Source organism: Aquarana catesbeiana, linkage group LG02 (assembly GCF_042186555.1).
Source record: "Aquarana catesbeiana isolate 2022-GZ linkage group LG02, ASM4218655v1, whole genome shotgun sequence".
Taxonomy (NCBI): domain Eukaryota; kingdom Metazoa; phylum Chordata; class Amphibia; order Anura; family Ranidae; genus Aquarana; species Aquarana catesbeiana.
Window position 1 is genome coordinate 455,274,663 of NC_133325.1, and position 19,609 is coordinate 455,294,271.

A 19,609-nucleotide genomic window follows, 5' to 3' on the forward strand; every position below is an offset into this window, starting at 1 on the left:
TGGGCTTCAGCTTGTATTGGAGCAGTGTGAACAGCAAGCTTTGACAAAACATTTACAGAGCTTTCAGCAAGCTTTGTTGAAGCTTTTTAAGTAACATTCAGCTCCAGTTTGTAAATGCTGAACACATATCCTAATTGGAGTGCTGATTGCCACTTTAAGCAGGCTGCTAGGGGGCTTTAGCACTACTTGAAGCTTATTGAAAGCCTGCTAGCAACTTGTTTAACAACTTGGCGCAAAATCACATACATGTACGTGATTGGCTTCAAGTGGTTATACTGGGGTTATGGCTGCTGCTGTATGCCATAAACACTGTATCATCTAAAAGCAATCCTAGAGGCTATCTAGCTACTGGATTGCTTTTACAGGCAATGGGGGAGCCTGGTATCTGATTCGGTGGTGCTACCGGGTTATCATAGAGCAGGCCAGGGACCGGGAGGTCCCCGGCCATCTCTATGATCCTGGAAGCTTGCTGTTCACACTGCTCTTATGCAAGCTGAAGTCTGTGACACACAAACCTTAAAGAGCCAGTACAGCGTGCTGGTCCATTTCTTCCTGAACAATGTGTCTGCATGCACACAGCTGAGTAATTCTGTGGGCTGGGTATGTGCCCTTGTAATGTGGGACTGGATCTTGGTATAATTGGGGAGTGTACATGGTGGCTGTCAGCTGCCTAGAGCAGAGTGGTCAGGGCTGTGGCTGAGACAAGCATTGGGATGACAGGTGCAGCATTACTGACAGTCCTGGAGAGGGCAGCTGTGGGGGGAATGCACACAGGGCAGCTGGAATCATCTCTGTCACTTCCCCCCTATCCGAGGGGCCTTGCTGTAGAGCTGTGGGGGAGGGATCCATTCAGAAGTGAATAAGAATTGTCACGCTACCTTAACACTTTCAAAGAAACACAACCACAGCTGTGTTTCTTCCATCGATCCCTGAGCATCATTCAGCGCACGTTAAACATTCAAAGCCAATATGTGAGTTAGCATGTATGACAATAATAAGCACTTAGCAGAGCCCTATCTGCTGTAAGTCTGGTGTGGTGAAGGCTAAAATAAGTGACCACTATTTATTTCCTCCCATAGATCATTGCTTATACCTGGAACCTGTCAAACCTTGTGTTTACAAAACTGTAATGCTGGCCACACATTGCAATTTCTTGTAAATCCAATCGCTTGAAAATGTCAAAATGACTAAACAGGTAATTGCAAACAGACACCAATAGTTTTCAGCTGACATGTTAAAAGTATCTACATCTTTCACGCAAGGCTGCCCCGATCCTCTTGGGGTTCATGCAACTGAAAGCTGGTTAGAAATTGTAACTGCCTAAAAATGACTTTAAATGGTTTGTCTGGCAATTCTGACATTTGCCATAAGAACTAATCTGCCTAGTGGTATAGATGGGCTGATGTGAATCCTTGTGGGCTACTCAGGTTTTAGTTTTTATATAAGCCCCATTCATATCTTTGCTATTTAATGCAAAACACACATCAGATGCAGTGTAATTAAGTGAGGCTGTTCAGATCTCTACGGTGTGTTGTGCGGTGGTTTGAAAAATGAGGCCTAGTAAAATAAAAGCATGCAGCATCACATGGTAAAAATTGCACCAAAATTCTCCAGTGCATTAAGGAACTGAAGTTGGGCAAAAGACCAGGCCCGGCCCGGATGGTTTCACTGCTTTGTATTATCGAAAATTTGCAGAGGTTCTGGCCCCACACCTAGCGGCTATGTATAACTCGGTTAAAGGTGGTCACGCATTTACACCAGACTTGCTGACTGCCAACATAGTGATGATTCCTAAGCCAGATAAGGACCATTCTTCCTGGGCAAATTTTCGGCCAATCTCTTTAATTAATATTGACATGAAGATCTTGACGAAAATTCTGGCCAATCGCTTGAATTCCTTTCTACCGCGCCTGATAAAAAAGGATCAGGTGATTTCCCTGTCAAGATCAACGGCTCAACTATCAACCCATCTCCCCACGCCAAGGTCCTAGGTGTAATCCTGGACTCTGAACTAACCTTTCGACCCCACATTCTATCACTATCCAAAGCTTGCCGCCTCAATCTTCGCAACATCTCCAAGATACGCCCCTTCCTAACCAATGACACCACAAAGCTTCTAATCCACTCCCTGGTCATCTCCCGCCTCGACTACTGCAACTCCCTCCTCATTGGTTAACCTCTAAATAGGCTATCCCCACTTCAATCCGTCATGAACGCTGCTGCCAGGCTCATCCACCACACAAACCGCTCAGCGTCTGCCACACCCCTCTGCCAATCCCTCCATTGGCTGCCACTCAGTCACTGAATTAAATTCAAGATACTAACTATAACTTACAAAACCATCCACAACTTGGCCCCCAGCTACATCTCTAACCTAGTCACAAAATACCAACCTCTTCGCTCCTCCCAAGACCTCCTGCTCTCAAACTCCCTTGTCACCTCATCCCATGCTCGCCTTCAGGACTTTATCCACTTTCAGACGATCCCTGAAAACTCATCTCTTCAGAGAAGCCTATCTGGCCCCCCACCTAACAACTGTACATTTATCTTCTCAATCAGCACATCACCCACAGTTATTACCTCTTGTATCTCTTGACCTTCCCTCTTAGATTGTAAGCTCTAAGGAGCAGGGCCCTCTGATTCCTACTGTATCAAATTGTATTGTATTTGTACTGTCTACCCTCAAGTTGTAAAGCGCTACGTAAACTGTTGGCGCTATATAAATACTGTATAATAATAATAATTTGCCCCCCCCCCCCCCCCCTAGACAGGCAGGAGATGCCCTTAGACGACTCCTCCAAATCCAACATATAGCACATAAAAGGTCCCTGGAGACAATGTTTCTTTCTTTAGATGTTAATAAGGCTTTCGATACCTTATCCTGGCCCTATTTGACACAGGTCCTCACGCACTACGGTTTCGGCACCTCATTTTTGAGTTGGGTCTCAGGCATATATCACTTCCCCCAGACTAAAGTGCGTTATTATGGATATGAATCGCCTACTTTCCCTATTAAGAGGGGAACCCATCAGGGATGCCCGCTCTCCCCACTTCTATTTATACTAGCACTTGAACCCCTGGCGGAGGCCATACGCTCTCGCCCAGATATATCAGGAGTAGAAATAGCAGGCACCGCGCACAAACTGTCACTGTTTGCGGATGACATTTTATTAACCATTACTAAACCCAGAATCTCCCTCCCCAATTTATTCTCTCTCTTAGACTCCTTCGCCTCGTTCTCAGGCCTTTCAGTTAACCCGGCAAAATCTAAAGCGATGTCTATCAACCTTCGGGCCCCGGAATTAGAATCCCTACAATCGGCATTCTCATTTCAGTGGTTAACCTCACTACCCTATTTGGGTATTAAACTTACTCCGAGGTACTCAAGATTATACCAAGCCAATTTTCCTCCGCTTTTCCCGAAAGCTGGAGGCTATGCTTGCCTCTTGGTCCACACTTCCGATTTCTTGGTTCGGCAGAATAGCGACGGTACGCATGACGTACCTCCCTAAATTGCTCTATTATTTTAGAGTTTTGCCAGTCCATGTGCCCCCCCATATCATTCGAATACATCAACGTAAAATTATGCAGTTTATATGGGGCCCCAAGAGACCCAGGATCAAGAGACAAGTGCTTTACGCGTGCAAAATCAATGGTGGCCTTTCAGTCCCTAATCAGCAAGCATATTATACAGCTGCGGGTATTGCCCCATTATCTCACCTCCATGCGAAGCAACAAATGCCACTATGGGCCACCATTGATTTAGTCGACGTACACCCAACGCCTCTAGCTTCTCTTCCTTGGCTTCCTAAAGCACATCGCCCCTCTACCATAGGTCCCTGTCTGGCTCACTCCCTTAAACTGTGGGATGCGGTTAAGTACTCAGCAGGCCTAATTTCTCCTCATCTCCCACTACTTCGTCTCCTCCACTGCCCTTTATTTCAACCAGGTTGTGATAATCCACTGCAGTTTAAATGGTGGTCCGATAATGGCTTTACAGATATCCATTCGTTATTCACCCCAACCAAGATCATCCCTTTCGCGGCTTTACGTTCCTCACACGATATCCCCCTTAGGGAGCATTACAGTTACCTGCAAATTAGACACTTTCTCCAACAGCTTACAAAATCCCATTCTGCCCCCTTTACCATGACCCCATTTGAAAGCCTTTGTAGATCGCGCCCCCAATCCTCGGGTCTGATTTCCCTCATATATATCGCTATAATTAATTCCAAGACACCACCATTGAGACCCTACCATCTCTAATGGGAGGCCGAGCTCGGGAAACAATTAGACCCGGAGGACTGGCAAAGTATGACTATTATGCTATCCAAATGCTCTAAGAATGTTCTCTTTTTGGAGAAAGCTTACAAAGTCTTCTATAGATGGTACTATACCCCGGCTAGATTAGCAAGCTTCATCCCATCTTATTCCCCCCTCTGTTTTTGTGGGTGCTCACAGGAGGGCACGATAGCGCATATCTGGTGGACCTGCCCCAGGGTTTGCAGATTATGGGTCAGAGTATACGCACTACTACGCAATCTTTTTAATACCACTATAAAGCGGGACCCTTTTGAGGCCCTTTTATGGAAACCGATTACAGAACTTCTTTGTCCTGAATGCCAATTAGCAGCACATATTTTCACTGCAACTAAATTGACCATAGCAAGGGCCTGGAAAACTCTGAACTTTAGCTTTGAAGCAGTTAAAAACAGTGTGAATGATATCATGGTAAAAGAGAAACTTACGGCCATATTGTTGGACACACATGATAAGTTCCTCAGGATATGGCAACCCTGGGTGACTCATAACTGTCCATCAAGATTTGACCTAACACTTCTTTCCCTATAACGAGCCTCCGTTCCCCCCACCCCAGGGTCCTCCCCTCCTTTCCCACCCCCCTCTTCTCCCACTTTCAATTTCTCTTTCCTTCTTCTCATTCAGGCCCTCTGGCTTAATTCTACAGAGATTGGATATTTAATGTAACATAAAAATTATTACATACAAAGGTATGTTATCCTCGTTGAAGTTATTCAATTTAATCTGATTTTATTTCTGGTTCTGTTTTTTTTCTTTTTTTTTTATGCAATGTTACGTATTACAACAACATCTCGCTATGCATCCTTTAGTTATTCATGAGTGTTTGCAAACATAATATTCTGTGCTTACATTATACCGCTATGCCAGTAAACGCGAGATGAAGACACTCCTTAGTATGTCGCCTGGCCTCGGCTTTGAACCGCCTGAGACCTGGCTTAAATCCTTGAACATTAGTTCTACCTGCTGGATACCAGCAGTCTTATACCTGCTAATTCATGATGTATCCATCACTGTTTTGTACTATTCTGTTGATATATATTTTCAATAAAAGCCTTTGTACAAGAAAAATTGCACCAAAATGTGGACAAAAGCAGACCGATACATGTGGCCCTGGCCTTAAAGTATAACTAAAGACACGTTTTCTTTAGTCTTGGATAGAGTAGAGATGAATTAGAACACCTCCTAAGTTTTTATTGCTGTCTCTTCCCCAGAGGTTTCCCCCCTCTATTTGTTCTCTCTACTGTTATTGAAAGTAAAAGAAAAATCCAAAGTTTGGGTTGTCCCCAGAGAAGTAATGCAGGTGAAATCTTCCAATGGGGACACTAGTTCTGGTGACCTGGGTGTCCCCAAGGGATTCCCTTAACCCCTTCCTGCCTAAGCCTTTTTTCTGACGTTTGTTGCTTACAAGTTAAAATCCATATTTTTTGCTAGAAAATTATATATATATTTTTAGCAGAGACCCTAGAAAATAAAACGGCGGCTGTTGCAATATTTTATGTCACACTGTATTTGTGCAGCAGTCTTTCAAAAGCAATTTTTTGGGGAAAAAAATACACTTCAATGATTTAAAAAAAACTGAACCGTAAAGTTAGCCCAATTTTTTGTATAATGTGAAAGATGATGTTACGCTGAGTAAATAGATACCCAACATGTCACACTTTAAAATTGTGCACACTCGTGGAATGGTGACATACTACGGTACTTCAAAATCTCCATAGGCAACTATTTAAACATTTCTACAGGTTACCAGTTTAGAGTTACAGAGCAGGTCTTTTGCTAGAATTATTGCTCTCGCTCTAATGATCGGAGCGATATTTAACATGTGTGGTTTGAGCACTGTTTACATTTGTGGTCGTGACTTACGTATGCGTTCGCTTCTGCGCGCAAGCATGGAGGGATGGGGCGCTTTAAATTTATTTATTTTTATTTTTTTACACTCTTTTGAAAAAAAAATTCTGGTCGCTTTTATTGCTGTCACAAGGAATGTAAACATCCCTTGTAACAGTAATAGGCAGTTACAGGTACTCTTTTTGTATGGAGGAATCTGGGGTCTTTGCACTTAAAAGTATTCAAAACGCCAAGTCTGGCTTTTTTGAATACTGTAATTATTTTTCATTTGGTGCCTTTAAGTCATCTGTAAACCGGAAATTATGTCATGACATCGCTTCCTGTTTACTTGATCCGAGACCTGATCAAAGCCAACTCCGGCTTCATTCAGGTCTCCGGCCAGCCAGGCGGCTGGTCGCTCAGGCCTCCTGGTGAGACAGGAGAGCCCGGCGAGCTGCGGAAGATGGGGACATCCTCTCCCACTGTTTGGGATAACAGCCGAGTGTCTTTTTAGCCGCATCAGTTGTTATCCCAAGAAAGCCAACTCCCGGCTCTAAAAAAAACAGTACTGGGGTGATGTGTGCAGCTGCATTCATCACCCCGGTACAACCCCTTCAAGCCGAGGCCGCATATTTGCGTACGGTCGGTGGGAAGGGGTTTGCAGAGATTTAATCTCACTTCCTGTTTGGCTATGGGGCAAGAAGTGAAGGGAAATCTCCCAATGGAGCACAGATGGCAAAAAATAAACTAACAGGGTTATAACCCTTCCTTACTCTATCCAAAATAGAGAAAAAAAAGTTTTGCCTATAGTTCTACTTAAAAAAAAATAAAAAAATAAAAAAAAATACTGAGCTGATAATGGTACAAAACAGTTTTGTGCAGGCCAACCTAAGTTTGGATATGATATTCACTTTTGTCTGAAAGTGTATTAATTTGACTTGGAACGCTTTCTTTTTCGAGTTTATATTTACTTATACAGTATAGTCACCAACACCTTCTATTTTCTTCTCGTGAGGAATAAAAATAACCCCGGCTTGTTGCCAAATTTTGCTTCTTGCAGTGCATTAAGTGTTTAAGTTCTAACACATTTGCTTCTAATAGGAATTAAAAATAGTCTGTGGGTTGCTCATTCATTCTTGATAGGATGTGACGCATAAAAATGTATCATGCATAATATATAAGTGTACTGTATAGTTTCCTGTTCTGTATTATTGTACTAGAGATCGTGGGTACAATACCCGAACGTCCAAATGTCATTACTTATTGAAATGACGTGGTGCCAGTACCCATTGATACCTCTAGAGAACTGGGGTTTAACCTAGATCATCTAGTGATTGTTGATGCATATCTCTGATCTGTTGGATAAATCGATCTGTTCCATGTATGAAGTCCCTGATCAGTTAAAGTATAACTAAAGGCAAATCATTTTTTTTTTTTGTTTTGAATAGAGTGGAGAGGGAGTAGAACCCCTATCAGTTTTTATTGCTGTCTGTACCCTCTTTAGAGAGATTCACCCTCTTTGTGTCCTGTTTACCATCATTGTTGAAAGTGAAAGTAAAAGAGAATGCCAAATTTTGGGTTGTCCTCAGAAAAGTAATAGAGAGGAAATCTTCCAATGGGGGCACTAGTTGTGGTGACTCAGGGGTCCCCAATTCTAATTTGCAGGGATTTGCTGTCACTTAGTATAAACAGAAAAGTCAGTGTTACTACCCATACAACATATAGCAAAGCTCCTAGGTGCTCGATCCACATTTACTATCACTTCCTGTTTGGCTATGGGACAGGATGTGAAGGGAAATCTGCAATGGGACACAGATGGCAAAAAAACTGACACGGTTATAACCCTTCCTTCCTCCATCCAAAATGGGGAAAAACATATTTTACCCATAGTTCTAATTTAACTCAGCCCTTCCTTGAGCAGCAATCAGTGGGGATGTCTTTTATTGGTGGGAGGAGAATTTGGGGTGGTCATTCTTACCCCATATAAACAATTTAACTGATAAGGAATTAATACAGTTTTCTTGTTAGGTATGATGTTAAAGCGGGGTTCCACTCAAATTTTTAACTTAATCTTACCCCCTTCAGTTAATTGCATAGATGTTCAAATGCTGCATGAAATTTTTTTTTATCGCTGTAATTACCTTTATATTGTACTTTATTGTGGCACTTCCTGTCTCTCCTCCCATGGGAGTAGGCGTGTTTATTGCCTTTCCCCGGCGCCGCACTGTCTCCTGGGAGCTTAGTGTCAGGCTTCCCAAGATTCAGTGCGGGAAACATTGATCATGCGTGTGAAAAAGCTGTGAATGAACAGCATTCACCGCATCCAGGAAATCAATGCTTGTGGGCTTCACATGCCCACAAGCAAGATGGAAACAGCCAGCATCACATTTTTTAAGTTATTATTCAGTACGAAAACAGACAGATGCAGAAATATTACACCCAAACTGTGAGTATTATTTTTGGATTAGAAAAGTGTCTCAATGACCTAAAAAAAAAAAAAAAGATTGGTCGCTGGACTCCCGCTTTAATCTTTTATTGGTATATACCTTACTGGGGTAGTGGCATCTGGGAGAGTTTTTTGCCCATGTTTCCCCTCTGAATTAGTAAAGAAATGGTCTTAAGATTCTACTGTGTACTGACTAGAAGAATTGGGTAGGCCATGTTTAGGGACAGAGAGTTGGGTTTGCATCTGTACACTAGTTTGAAGGACCTCTTAATGTCTTTGCTGCAGTTACAATCGGTCCCTGTTTCTGGATGGGGAACTTTAGTGCTCCGAGGTAAAGCGTACAGCACAGTAACGGAAATAATTGAAGTGGTATCTAGGGGAATCTACAGTGGAGCTGACAAAGCCAGCACATTGATTATTCTCCATGCATCTCCAGTGCTTGTTGATGCATTTTCTGACCTATGATGTCCCATGATGAAACTCAGGGGATGCAGAAGAAAGCATCCCTTGGTTCCTGTCACTTTTATTTGCTGCCCATTGCATATCATCTCCAGGCAGTATATATTACTTCTACTTGCAGCTCTGCTGTATATCATCATCAGGCAGCAATCTCTGCATCTATTTGAACATACACCAGTGTGACCTGCACTCACTGTCAATAGTATCGATATTTGTATTCTCCAAAGGAATCCAGTATATCTTCATCTTTAATCAACAGCCTAATGTTTTCGCGTTACAAGAGGGAATCCAGGAGAATATATTCCCTAAATGCCCTATATGCAAAGTTTTCTGGTGATCCTGAAATGTACCTTTTAGATCAGCATAAGCAACAGGTATCTTCATAAGTACAGTTCCAATAACAGAAGATTACTGTTATATTCCTTGTTTTATTATTTTTACTACAGATAAAGCCACCAAAGCATGACTAGATTGGACCACCCAGCACTTTCTCATAAAAAAAGATAAAATGTTATTTCTATGATTTCTTGCTGTACTTTGCTCCAAAGGCAATGAAAAGTCAGCAGCTGCAACACTGTAGCTGCTGACTTTTAATAAAAGACACTTACCTGTCCAGGGATCCAGCAATATCCTCACCTAGGCCGGTTCTTCACTGGTCTTCAGGTCCCTGGCGTGGGCATGTTTACTAAGGGAAGCCAGCTGTGACTCCTTGCAGCTTTGCAGCCGGCTTCCAACTGTTTGTATGTGTGTAACGTTTGTGTGAGCTGCACTTTGTAAATGGTCCCACAGCCTTCTGGGACCTATAATGTTTTCCAGAAGGCTGCAGGCAAAGCCAATAAAAAAGTGAAGTTCCACTTTTAATATGAGTCTTTCTATAAAATAATAGTACACACTAATTCTGGTCAGTAAGAAATAAAGACAATCATTTCTAATGCACATGGTAAATATAACTTTGTTCCAGATGCTTAATCTTAAATAGTCTTGGAGTGTGCATCCACATTTGTGCTCTGCTTTTGAACCTAAAAGTCCAGCAGCACTGTGTTTACATGAGTGGAGAAGATGAGCACCCCCAGGGAGAATGTGGTAGTAGGAGCTGCCTATAGGAAGATAAAGTGGCAGGGAGGGGGGCGGATACAAGACCAGTAACCTTTCATAAGGAGAGTGAACAGCAGTGACTGGTCTATATTACAGGAAACTCCCACACAGGGACAGGACTTATTTCATGCTGGATTACAACACATATCTAGATACACAAAAGACACCAAAGTTTAAGTAAGGCAGGCCATAGACGGTGCAGATTTCTTTCCTGCAACCACAGGTTGCAGGAAAGAAATTTGCATGATCCCCCCATCAACACAGTCCATGTTGACAGGGGAATCCCTCCTGCCCAACAATTGTCTTCCCCCACCAGGAGAAGACCATGATTATCGCAACTGAATCTGGTAGGGTGGTTGTACCCAAGTTGATCGATCGATTGATCAACTATATAAATTCAACCTGCCCACACACAGTTCTAATCTCTGCCGGTTTCTGCTGAACCAGCCAAGATTCAAACTGTCTATGGATGGCCTAAGAATACACATGGTTCTTCTAGTAAGACAATACATTGTTGGCATGGATTTCAACTTTAAGGTTCATTCACCTGGGCATAAAGGCAAAAACGCTCTCTGTTCGCAGACACCCCTCCCTATGGCCTATCAAACTCAGATGTGTGAATCTGTATAGCCTCTCCATCTCTAATGATTATCACAGGCTCCAGTAACAATATAACATGATCCAGTACGTAAGGTGATGTACCGACATTCCAAGTTAGTCATATACAACAGTAATTCAAATGGCCATGGGACTTTATATGAGGTACAACACAGACAACAGTGCAGTTAAAAAAGAAATGATATTGCAATAAAACAGTATGTGTAAAAAAACATTCCTTATTGAAATAGGCTATCTAGTCTGCTATAATTAGAGCTCCAAAATGAATACACAAATATGCATATTTAAATTGTACATGATGATAAATATCAATGCCAAAATAAAGTGCATCCCAATTCTCAAATAGGATTATCACAAGCTGCCTGCATGCAGCTCCATGCTGCTCGGAAAACATAAGCAAATGGCTCTTGACTGCTGTATGGGTACTGTACTATGTACCAGACAATTCTCTTAAAAGGTCATTTTGTAGAGGTAAATTCTTATGAACAGTTGCTGCTTTTTGTTTTAGCTAGATATGAGTATTTCATAGCCCCCCACCCTCCTTCAGCCTTCTTAAGCTGGCTACACATTCTACAATTTTCTTGTTCAATTTCTTTTTAGATTTGCCTTCAACTATGTAGTACAAGGGCTTGCCTGATTGGATACAAATTGAAAGTATTTAGGTTTGACCTCATATTTTATGGTTTTGGTAAATCTTAAGGAAATTTGTATAATGTGTAGCCATCTCTAGTAAGGACAGCAGATCACCAGCTAACACAAATGTATCTAGGTTTTTTCTGTTCAGCAGCCCATCTTCTTTCTGTTAACTAGATCTTTTTCTCTTCCAGGTGATAAAGTTACAACAGTAGAAAATGACATACAGAAAACGACAAAGAACTCAGACACTCGATCAGAAACTGATCAGCTAAGCACAAAGACAGAGCAAGGGGCTGCCAGCTCCACATCAACGGCTGAAAGCCATGACGCCACTTGTCAAAAGACTCAGGGACCCGTTTCTGAACCAGCAGATGAAGGGCCTTCTCCTTCATCACAGATGGAGAGGAGTACTTGTGATAAAACAGAGGAAGGACCCAGATTATCTCTTGATGAACAGAGTTCATTGCTAGAGACAGCAGTCCCAAGCACATCGAAAATGGTGGAAAATGTCACTTCTCCAAAGGAACAGGTTCAGAAGGGTGATGTCTTAGCTTCACCTGCTGCTGTTTCTCCTACTACTGCCACTAGTTCCAGACAAAAACTAGGTGTGTATCCTGAATCCTTCTTTTTTGCTTATAATGTATCTGAAAAGTATGAGTCATATGACCCAAGTTCTGCCTGCATTTTACCAGTGTTTTCACATCAGGACTACTACCCGCATGGCCAGAATTCTATCACTGGAACTGTGTAGGCACTCATATCCTTTGGCATCCAAAGCAACACCTGTCTGCTAGGCTTCCCTTATTTTACACAGCTACTTGTTTCACGGCTACTAAACTAGCTTTAAATATGTCAGTGTGTGTATTCCTAGATTTCTACCAATGATAGTAGAATAATGGGTGGCTGACAACTATACAGGTATCAGCTGCTTCTTTGTCTTTGCTGCCTAATGGTAAATCTGGCCCTAATTTCCAGTAATTTATACTGTGAGAATATATAGTCTATATTAGTGGTCACCAACCTTTTCGGACCTCATGGACCACTAAACTCACAATTTTGAATCCCGTGGACTATCAACATTAATTTGACATGCCTTGTACACACAATGCATGGGCTCTCTGCCCTCCCCCCTCCTCCCTCTGGATCACACTGCTGCCTTATACACACTATGCTCTGGCTCTCTGCCCCTTCCCCCTGGATCACACTGCTGCCTTATACACACTATGCTCTGGCTCTCTGCCCCTCCCCCTGGATCACACTGCTGCCTTATACACACTATGCTCTGGCTCTCTGCCCCCCCTCCCCCTGGATCACACTGCTACCTTAGGCCCGATACACACCTGTGCATTTTTGGTGGTGCACTACAGTCCATTTAACACGTTCTGTAGTACAAATCTGCAAAATGCAAAAAGCACTAAAAATGCATAGGTGTGTATCAGGCCTTATACACACAATGCTCCGGCTCTCTGCACAACCCCCCCCCCGCCATCTGCATCACACCGCTGCCTTACTCATCATTGGATCCCAACTCCTTATCCAGCCATGTGCTCAAGCTCCGTGCTTCCTCCCAAAGTCGGTGATCAGCTCTGTTATTGGAAGTCCCCTCCTTCACCTCCCACTCTCTGCACTACTCCCGGTGCCTCCCTCTGAGTTCACAGGAGCCGCAACTACAGACTAGGTGTTGGATATCAATGCGCGCTGACAGTATTGACTGTCAGCATGCTTTGAGAACAACACTGGAAACAACATTGGGCAGTATACATCCACCACAATGTTAATTTGTGGCAGAACCACTGGGGACTACCAAAATGTTCTCATAGACCATCAGTGGTCCATGGGCCACTGGTTGGCGACCGCTGGTCTATATTATATAGCCAATAGCATCCTATTGTAAATAGTTGGAAAGGACCTTCTGTTCTTAAAGGAACAATAAATTACTTTGCCTTATAAAAGGACTCTGTTGCTAAAATATTTAAAATAAATAGTACCCTACAAAAAATGAAATGCTTGCCTTCTCCTGCTGACCACGCTGCTGAAGTGAAGAGGAACCACTGACTGAATCCTGCAAAATGACACTTCTGGGAGTTAGGGCACAGAAGTGATGTATTTTCTGGAAAATCGAACCAGTGAGCATCTCTAAGGATCTGGAATCCTATGCTTTCTGAAGTGTTAGTTCTGCAGAATCTTTATCCGGCGATTCAATTTTGCAGTGCAGGCAGCAGGAGTGTTGAGTATTCCATGTCGTCTTTGTAGGAAGTGGTTTATTTTCAATATTTATTTTAGTAATAGAGTCACTTCAGGGCTGTAGTGCAGATTGGATAAAAAAAAAAAAAAAAAAAGAAATGCATATAAATTGCCTTAGACCCTTTTCATACATGCGGCCCGTTCAGGTCCACCTGCAATCTTTTAGGCGGACCTGAACGGACGATCCATACAGTTCTATGGAGCGATGGATGTCAGTGATGACATGTCCGCTGACATCTGATGAAAACAGACAGGCGGATCTGGTGGTCAGTGGGAGAAATACTACAGCCTCATTGGTATCAGTGGGAGGAATAGTGTGCCACCATTGTTGTTAATGGAAGGGCTGCAGTTTGGTGACCACTGGTATACACACCAAAGACACAATCTGTTCAGAGTTTGTGTGTTCACCCTATGTTTGTATGGGTTTCTTCCAGGTGCTTCCATATCCTCCTGCAATCCAAAAACTTACTAGTAGGTTAATTGTCCTCCTCACTAAGCCCTAATTGGTCTGTATGAATATGGTAGGAGAACTAGATTGTAAGCTCTTGTGTTCTCTGTAAAGGGCTTCAGTGATATGCTGTATAAATGAGTATAACATGCAATGGGCAACATAATTCTACTTTTAGCCTATTTGTAAACCAGCATGTTGTTGGAGAAACCCACATTTTGTTTCATGTTATAGTTAGGAATTTTATAAAAGACATGCTGCTTCTTTGAACTAAATGAGAAACGGAATATTTGGCTTTACATTATTATAATCGTGCAGATATATATTTGCTTTCATTGTTATGCTTGAACGTCAGAGGTCAACTGAAAGTTGTGTGGGAGGCTGTCTTTGCTGACTGACTTCTGAAAATGCTCGTTGCCATGCGCTTGTCCTAATCCATAGGCTTTAATTGTTATTGATCCAGTGACCAGGATAAAGAATGCAGATCAGAAGTTCTAAATTAGTTTGCTTCATGCTTGTCCCAGGTCAGTGGCTCGCGTTGTATTGATGTCATAATGGTCGGACCTACTTTAATGCACTTGCATTTTCTGAAGGATGGCAGTGGTATCTTCCATTATTTTGAGATCCATGGCACCCTTTTGATAACTGTCACTTGTGACAACTCACCAGCAGGACTGCTATACAGGGCAGGGTAGACTTGTTTCTGCATGTCACTCCCATGCTGGGCAGATGAGTGAAGCGGTGTTCCTTCACTAGTGAGTGACTTTCTGCAGCGCTTCCATTAGCCTGGGAGTGACACCTCACTTGTCTGGCTAGCCTAGGTGCAGGTAAACAGTGTGTATTTTCTTCCCTGTATACAGGAGTTTGTCTAGGCTAATTGCTGCTTGAAGTGGCTGTTTTTGGCCCTGCCAGTTTTGGTTGCTAGGACTCTGGCTACCATTGTCCTAGCAACCAATGAATGGTTGCTGTGCGACTATGCTTCATTGGTCTCTAGGACACAGGCAGTTGATGACTAGCACACACCAGCAATTTGCAGCTGCCTAGACAAGCATTAGAACTAAAGGTAAAACTTTTGTTTTTTCAATTTGGATTGAGAGAGTTAAGTTTTTGCCATCTGTGTCCCATTGGGGAGCTTTCCTTTTTACTCCCTATCCCATAGCCAAACAGGAAGCAAGAGGAAATCCCTCCAAAGTGAGGGAATCCCTGGTTTTCACCAGAACTAGTTTATCCATTAGGCCTGTTTCAGCTTGTATAAGACCAGAGTGAACAACACGCTTTAACCACTTGCCTATTGGACAATTTTACCCCCTTCCTGTCCAGGCCAATTTTCAGCTTCCAGCGCTGTCGCACTTTGAATGACAATTGCGCGGTCATGCAACACTGTACCCAAACAAAATTTGTATCATTTTTTTCACACAAATAGAGCTTTCTTTTGGTGGTATTTAATCACTACTGGGTTTTTTTTTAATTTTTTGCTAAATAAATGAATGAAGACTGAAAAAAAATACAAAAAAAATTCATAGTTTGTTAGACTGCTTTCACATTGAGGCGCTTTATAGGCGCTACAGCGCTAAAAATAGTGCCTGTAAAGAGCCTCTCCTGTCTCTCCAGTGTGAAAGTCCAAGGGCTTTCACACTGGAGCGGTGCGCTTGCACGACGGTAAAACAAGTCCTGCAAGCCGCATCTTTGCAGCACTGTAGAAGCGGTGTATACACCACTCCTAAAGCACCCCTGCCCATTGAAATCAGCTGCAGTGGCACTTTGCGGGTGGTTTTAACCAGGGCTTTTTTTCTCAGAGAATAGGTGCAGGAACTCCCCCTTTCTGAGTCACCCCTTTTCTCCTCCTCTACCCACCTCCGAGCACCCTCTACCTACCTCCCATTACTGCCCTTTTAGAGAATACAGAACCAAGTATCATTTTGTGGTGATAGGTAATTTGTATGGAATTTGTTAATGATAACAAGAAAAGCTGTAAAATAGATCCCCTGTAGCCAATAACAATAGAGCCCCCTCTAGCAACACTAGATTCCCCCCCCCCCCCCCCCCCATTAACAATGGGCCACCTGAAACAAAATCCCCCGGCAGCAACAGCAGATCTCCTCACAGCCAGCATCAACTAACTCTCCAGCAGCCAGCAATAATAGTCCCCTCCCTCAACAGTAGATCTCTCCCAGCCATAACTGACCCCTCAGCAATATAAGACCCACCCCCAGCAACAATAGGTCCCCCACCAGTAAAAATAGACCCCCCTGCAAAAATAGATCCTCTCAAGGTAGAATAGATCCCTCACCAGCCAGCCTTAATAGACCCTGCAGCACACCCCAGCACCCCTTACCATTACATACAGTCAGTGCTGGAGGTGGCGCGTTCCCGCTGAAAAAAGCCCTGGGTTTTAACCCTTTTTTGGTCACTAGCGGGGATTAAAAGCACCCCGCTACCGGCTGAATAGCGCTGCTAAAACGGCGGTAAAGCGTGCTAAAAATAGTGCCGCTTTACCGCCGACGCCCGCCCGCCCCAGTGTGAAAGAAGTAGCCTTAATAATTTTGCAACAAGGTAATTTTTCTCTTTCACTGATGTGCACTGAGGAGGCTGCATGTATGTGCTCTGATGAGGGCGCGCTGATAGGCTGCACTAATGAGGAGGCACTGATGGGCACAGATAGGCAGCACTGTTGGGACTGCACTGATAACCAGGGCCCTGATTATCAGTGTACATGTCCCTTTCAGAGAAGCCGGTTATCTCCTCTCTTCTCCTTTCTTCATGCTGTCAGCATGAGGAAAGGAGTGCGGATAACCGGCTTCTGTTTACATCTGTGCTCAGTTGTGATTGGACATCTTGTGATCTTTACCTCAATCCACCAGACACTGATCACAGAGCATGCCACATCCCTCAGCTGGCACGATTATTGGACGCCATTATATGACGGTGTCCCAGAACTAGCCGGCCATGCTGTAGCTGTCATTCAGCTATAGCACAGTTGGCAAGTGGTATACAAAGCATTTGCAATGCTTCATCAAGCTTTGTTGAAAGTTTAAAGTATGATATGCTCCAGTTTGTAAATGCTGAACACAGATCCTAATGGTAACGTGTATTGCCACTTTAAGCACACTGCTGGTAGGCATTAGCAGGCTTTCAACAGGCTTCGAGAGGTGCTGAAGCCTGCTAGCAGCCTGTTTAAAGTGACAATCATTACTCTCTTTAGGAGCTGTGTTCAGCATTTACAAACTGGAGTTGAATGTTCCTATAAAAGCTTCAGCAAAGCTTGCTGAAATCTCTACAAATAATTTGTAAAAGCTTGCTGTTCACACTGCTTATACAAGCTGAGGTCTGTGTGAAACAGGTCCGAGAAGATTTTATGTTAGTGTTCTGGGGACAACCCAACATTTTAGATTTTCTTTCGCTTTAGATTATGGTAAGGCACACAAACAGCAATAAATACCAAAAAGCACAAAACAATTCTCCTGTGCTTGGGCGCTAGGTCTACAGGTGTGCAATGCAGTCAGCCCATTTATATATTTTATACCTGACAGGTGTTCTAATCCCTCTTCACTCTTTCCAAAGCAAAAAAAGTTTTTTACTTTAAAGTGGTTCTAAAGCCTCAAGGTTTTTTTTCCTTAAAGGAGAAGTATAGCCAAAGCTTGTTTGGCTGGACTTCTCCTATAGATCACAGGAGTGCAGTTCGTTTTGCACTCCTGTGACCCGTTTTTAGCAGAGAGCGGGCTGAAGTCCGCTCTCTGCTGACATCACAGAAGTCGTCATCGTCCCGACCATGGAGTTGGGACCTGCCAGATCCCTGGACCGACACTCAGCTCAACAAGCCGCTGAGAGGCTCTGGTGGCACCAAAGGAGGCTCGCTCCTGAGCCGCAGCCCTGCGTGTTCATTCACACACAGAACCACTGCTCAGCCTCGCCCCCTCTATCCCCTCATTGGCCAATGGCTCCTGCTGCTGCCTCAGCCAATGCGCCAAGGCACTTGTGCACATTGCTGGATAGAGATGGGGCTCGGTTAAGTATTGGGGGCTGCTGGACACAGAAGGTTTTTTTTTTTTTTACCTTGAATGCATGAAGGTAAAAAAACCTTGAGCCTCTAGAACCACTTTAAGGTAAAAAGCCTTCTGTGCTGCAGGAGCCACCCCCCCCCCCCTTTATTCTTACCTGTGCCCGGTTTAAACCAGTGCTGTGTACGAGAGCAGTGGCTTCCGCTGCTGTCAGTCAAATGCTGTGACGAGAGGGCGGGGCCGAGTCGACCGGTATGTGTCAATAGACGCAGACTGGGCGGCCTCGGAGCGAACGTATGGGTATCCCCAGGGTAGGCGCTCGATGAAGAGGAACCTGGAGCGTTGGTGGGGGACCCCAGAAAAGGAGGATCGGGGTGCTCTGTGCAAAACCACTGCACAGAGCAGGTAAGTATAACATGTTTGTTATTTTAGTTAAAAAGAAAAAAAAAAAACAAGGTTTATGTCACTTTAAAGCCAGCTACAAATCATCAGAGAACTTGTAGAGAAATTTGTAGCCACTGCATCTCTGGTACAAAGTTGCTAGTATGATTCTTATCACATTAGCAACTTTGTAGCAGCTACAACTCTGTTTATTTTCTCTAGTGATTGGAACTGGCTACAGAGTTGCTGCTGTGGCTGACTACAATGCTGATCTAGGCAGCTACAAATCTCTAGTGTGCCGTGATCATCAGCAGCTGCTTTGGATAACATGGTTAGTCATTGAACCCAGTGATTCTTATAGCTACATTCACCTTTAAAAAGCCAACCGCTTACAACAAAAATGTGAAGAAAAGTGACTCTGTAAATGTTGCAAATTGCTGCTACAAAGGTGTCAGTGTGACATGGACCAGGGAAACCGTACCAGGGTTAGGCCCAGACCAGTTTTCACTTGCAGGTTGGGGGTCAACATTTGTGGTTACACCAGGTCTTTACTGCCCCCAATCTCCCATTGTGACGTTCAGTAAGTGGTACTGCTGAATGGGGCCGCAATAGAATGCCTCCTTCCTGGCTATTAAATGCCCTCTGAAGAGCGATCTGATGCAGATTGCTCTACAAAAGGCAGTGCAAGTCTAAACGGAACCTAAAAGACTATGCCCACAGGCTTTGGGCTTGTGTGGAAGGCATCAATTTGATGTCAATGAGACACTTCAGGGATCATTCAGAATTCATTGACAGGTGCATGTGACTTGCAGTTGACCCCCTCATGACCTGCAATTGACCTGTAGGTTTTGCATTGCCATATATGAATGCACAATTCGCTGACACTAGCCTCAATGGTCACCATGCACATTACAATATGACCAAACCTTCTGTGTACAATCTACTTTAAGTTTACCTAAACTATAAAATGTGAGGACCCAGCAAATCTATCTAAACAATGTGTGTCCAATCAGGTAGGTCCTGATACTACATATTTGTTAGTAGATCTAAAGGAGATTGAACAGGCGGGTTGTAACGTGTGGTGAGCTTAAAGCTGTGGGCATCACTACTCACATACAAAGTAGAGTAGAGATGAGC

General features: G+C 43.5%; 1 protein-coding gene across 3 annotated transcripts in view; it reads left to right on the top strand.

The window, feature by feature from the left end:
• MAP7D1 (MAP7 domain containing 1) overlaps nucleotides 1-19,609 on the top strand; it is a 162,977-nt gene that overhangs the window by 70,603 nt on the left and 72,765 nt on the right. For all 3 annotated transcript variants that reach the window (XM_073615611.1, XM_073615613.1, XM_073615612.1), the window contains exon 2: nucleotides 11,593-12,006. In XM_073615611.1, the coding sequence (XP_073471712.1) occupies nucleotides 11,593-12,006 (414 nt within the window). The remainder of the gene's footprint in view (nucleotides 1-11,592; nucleotides 12,007-19,609) is intronic.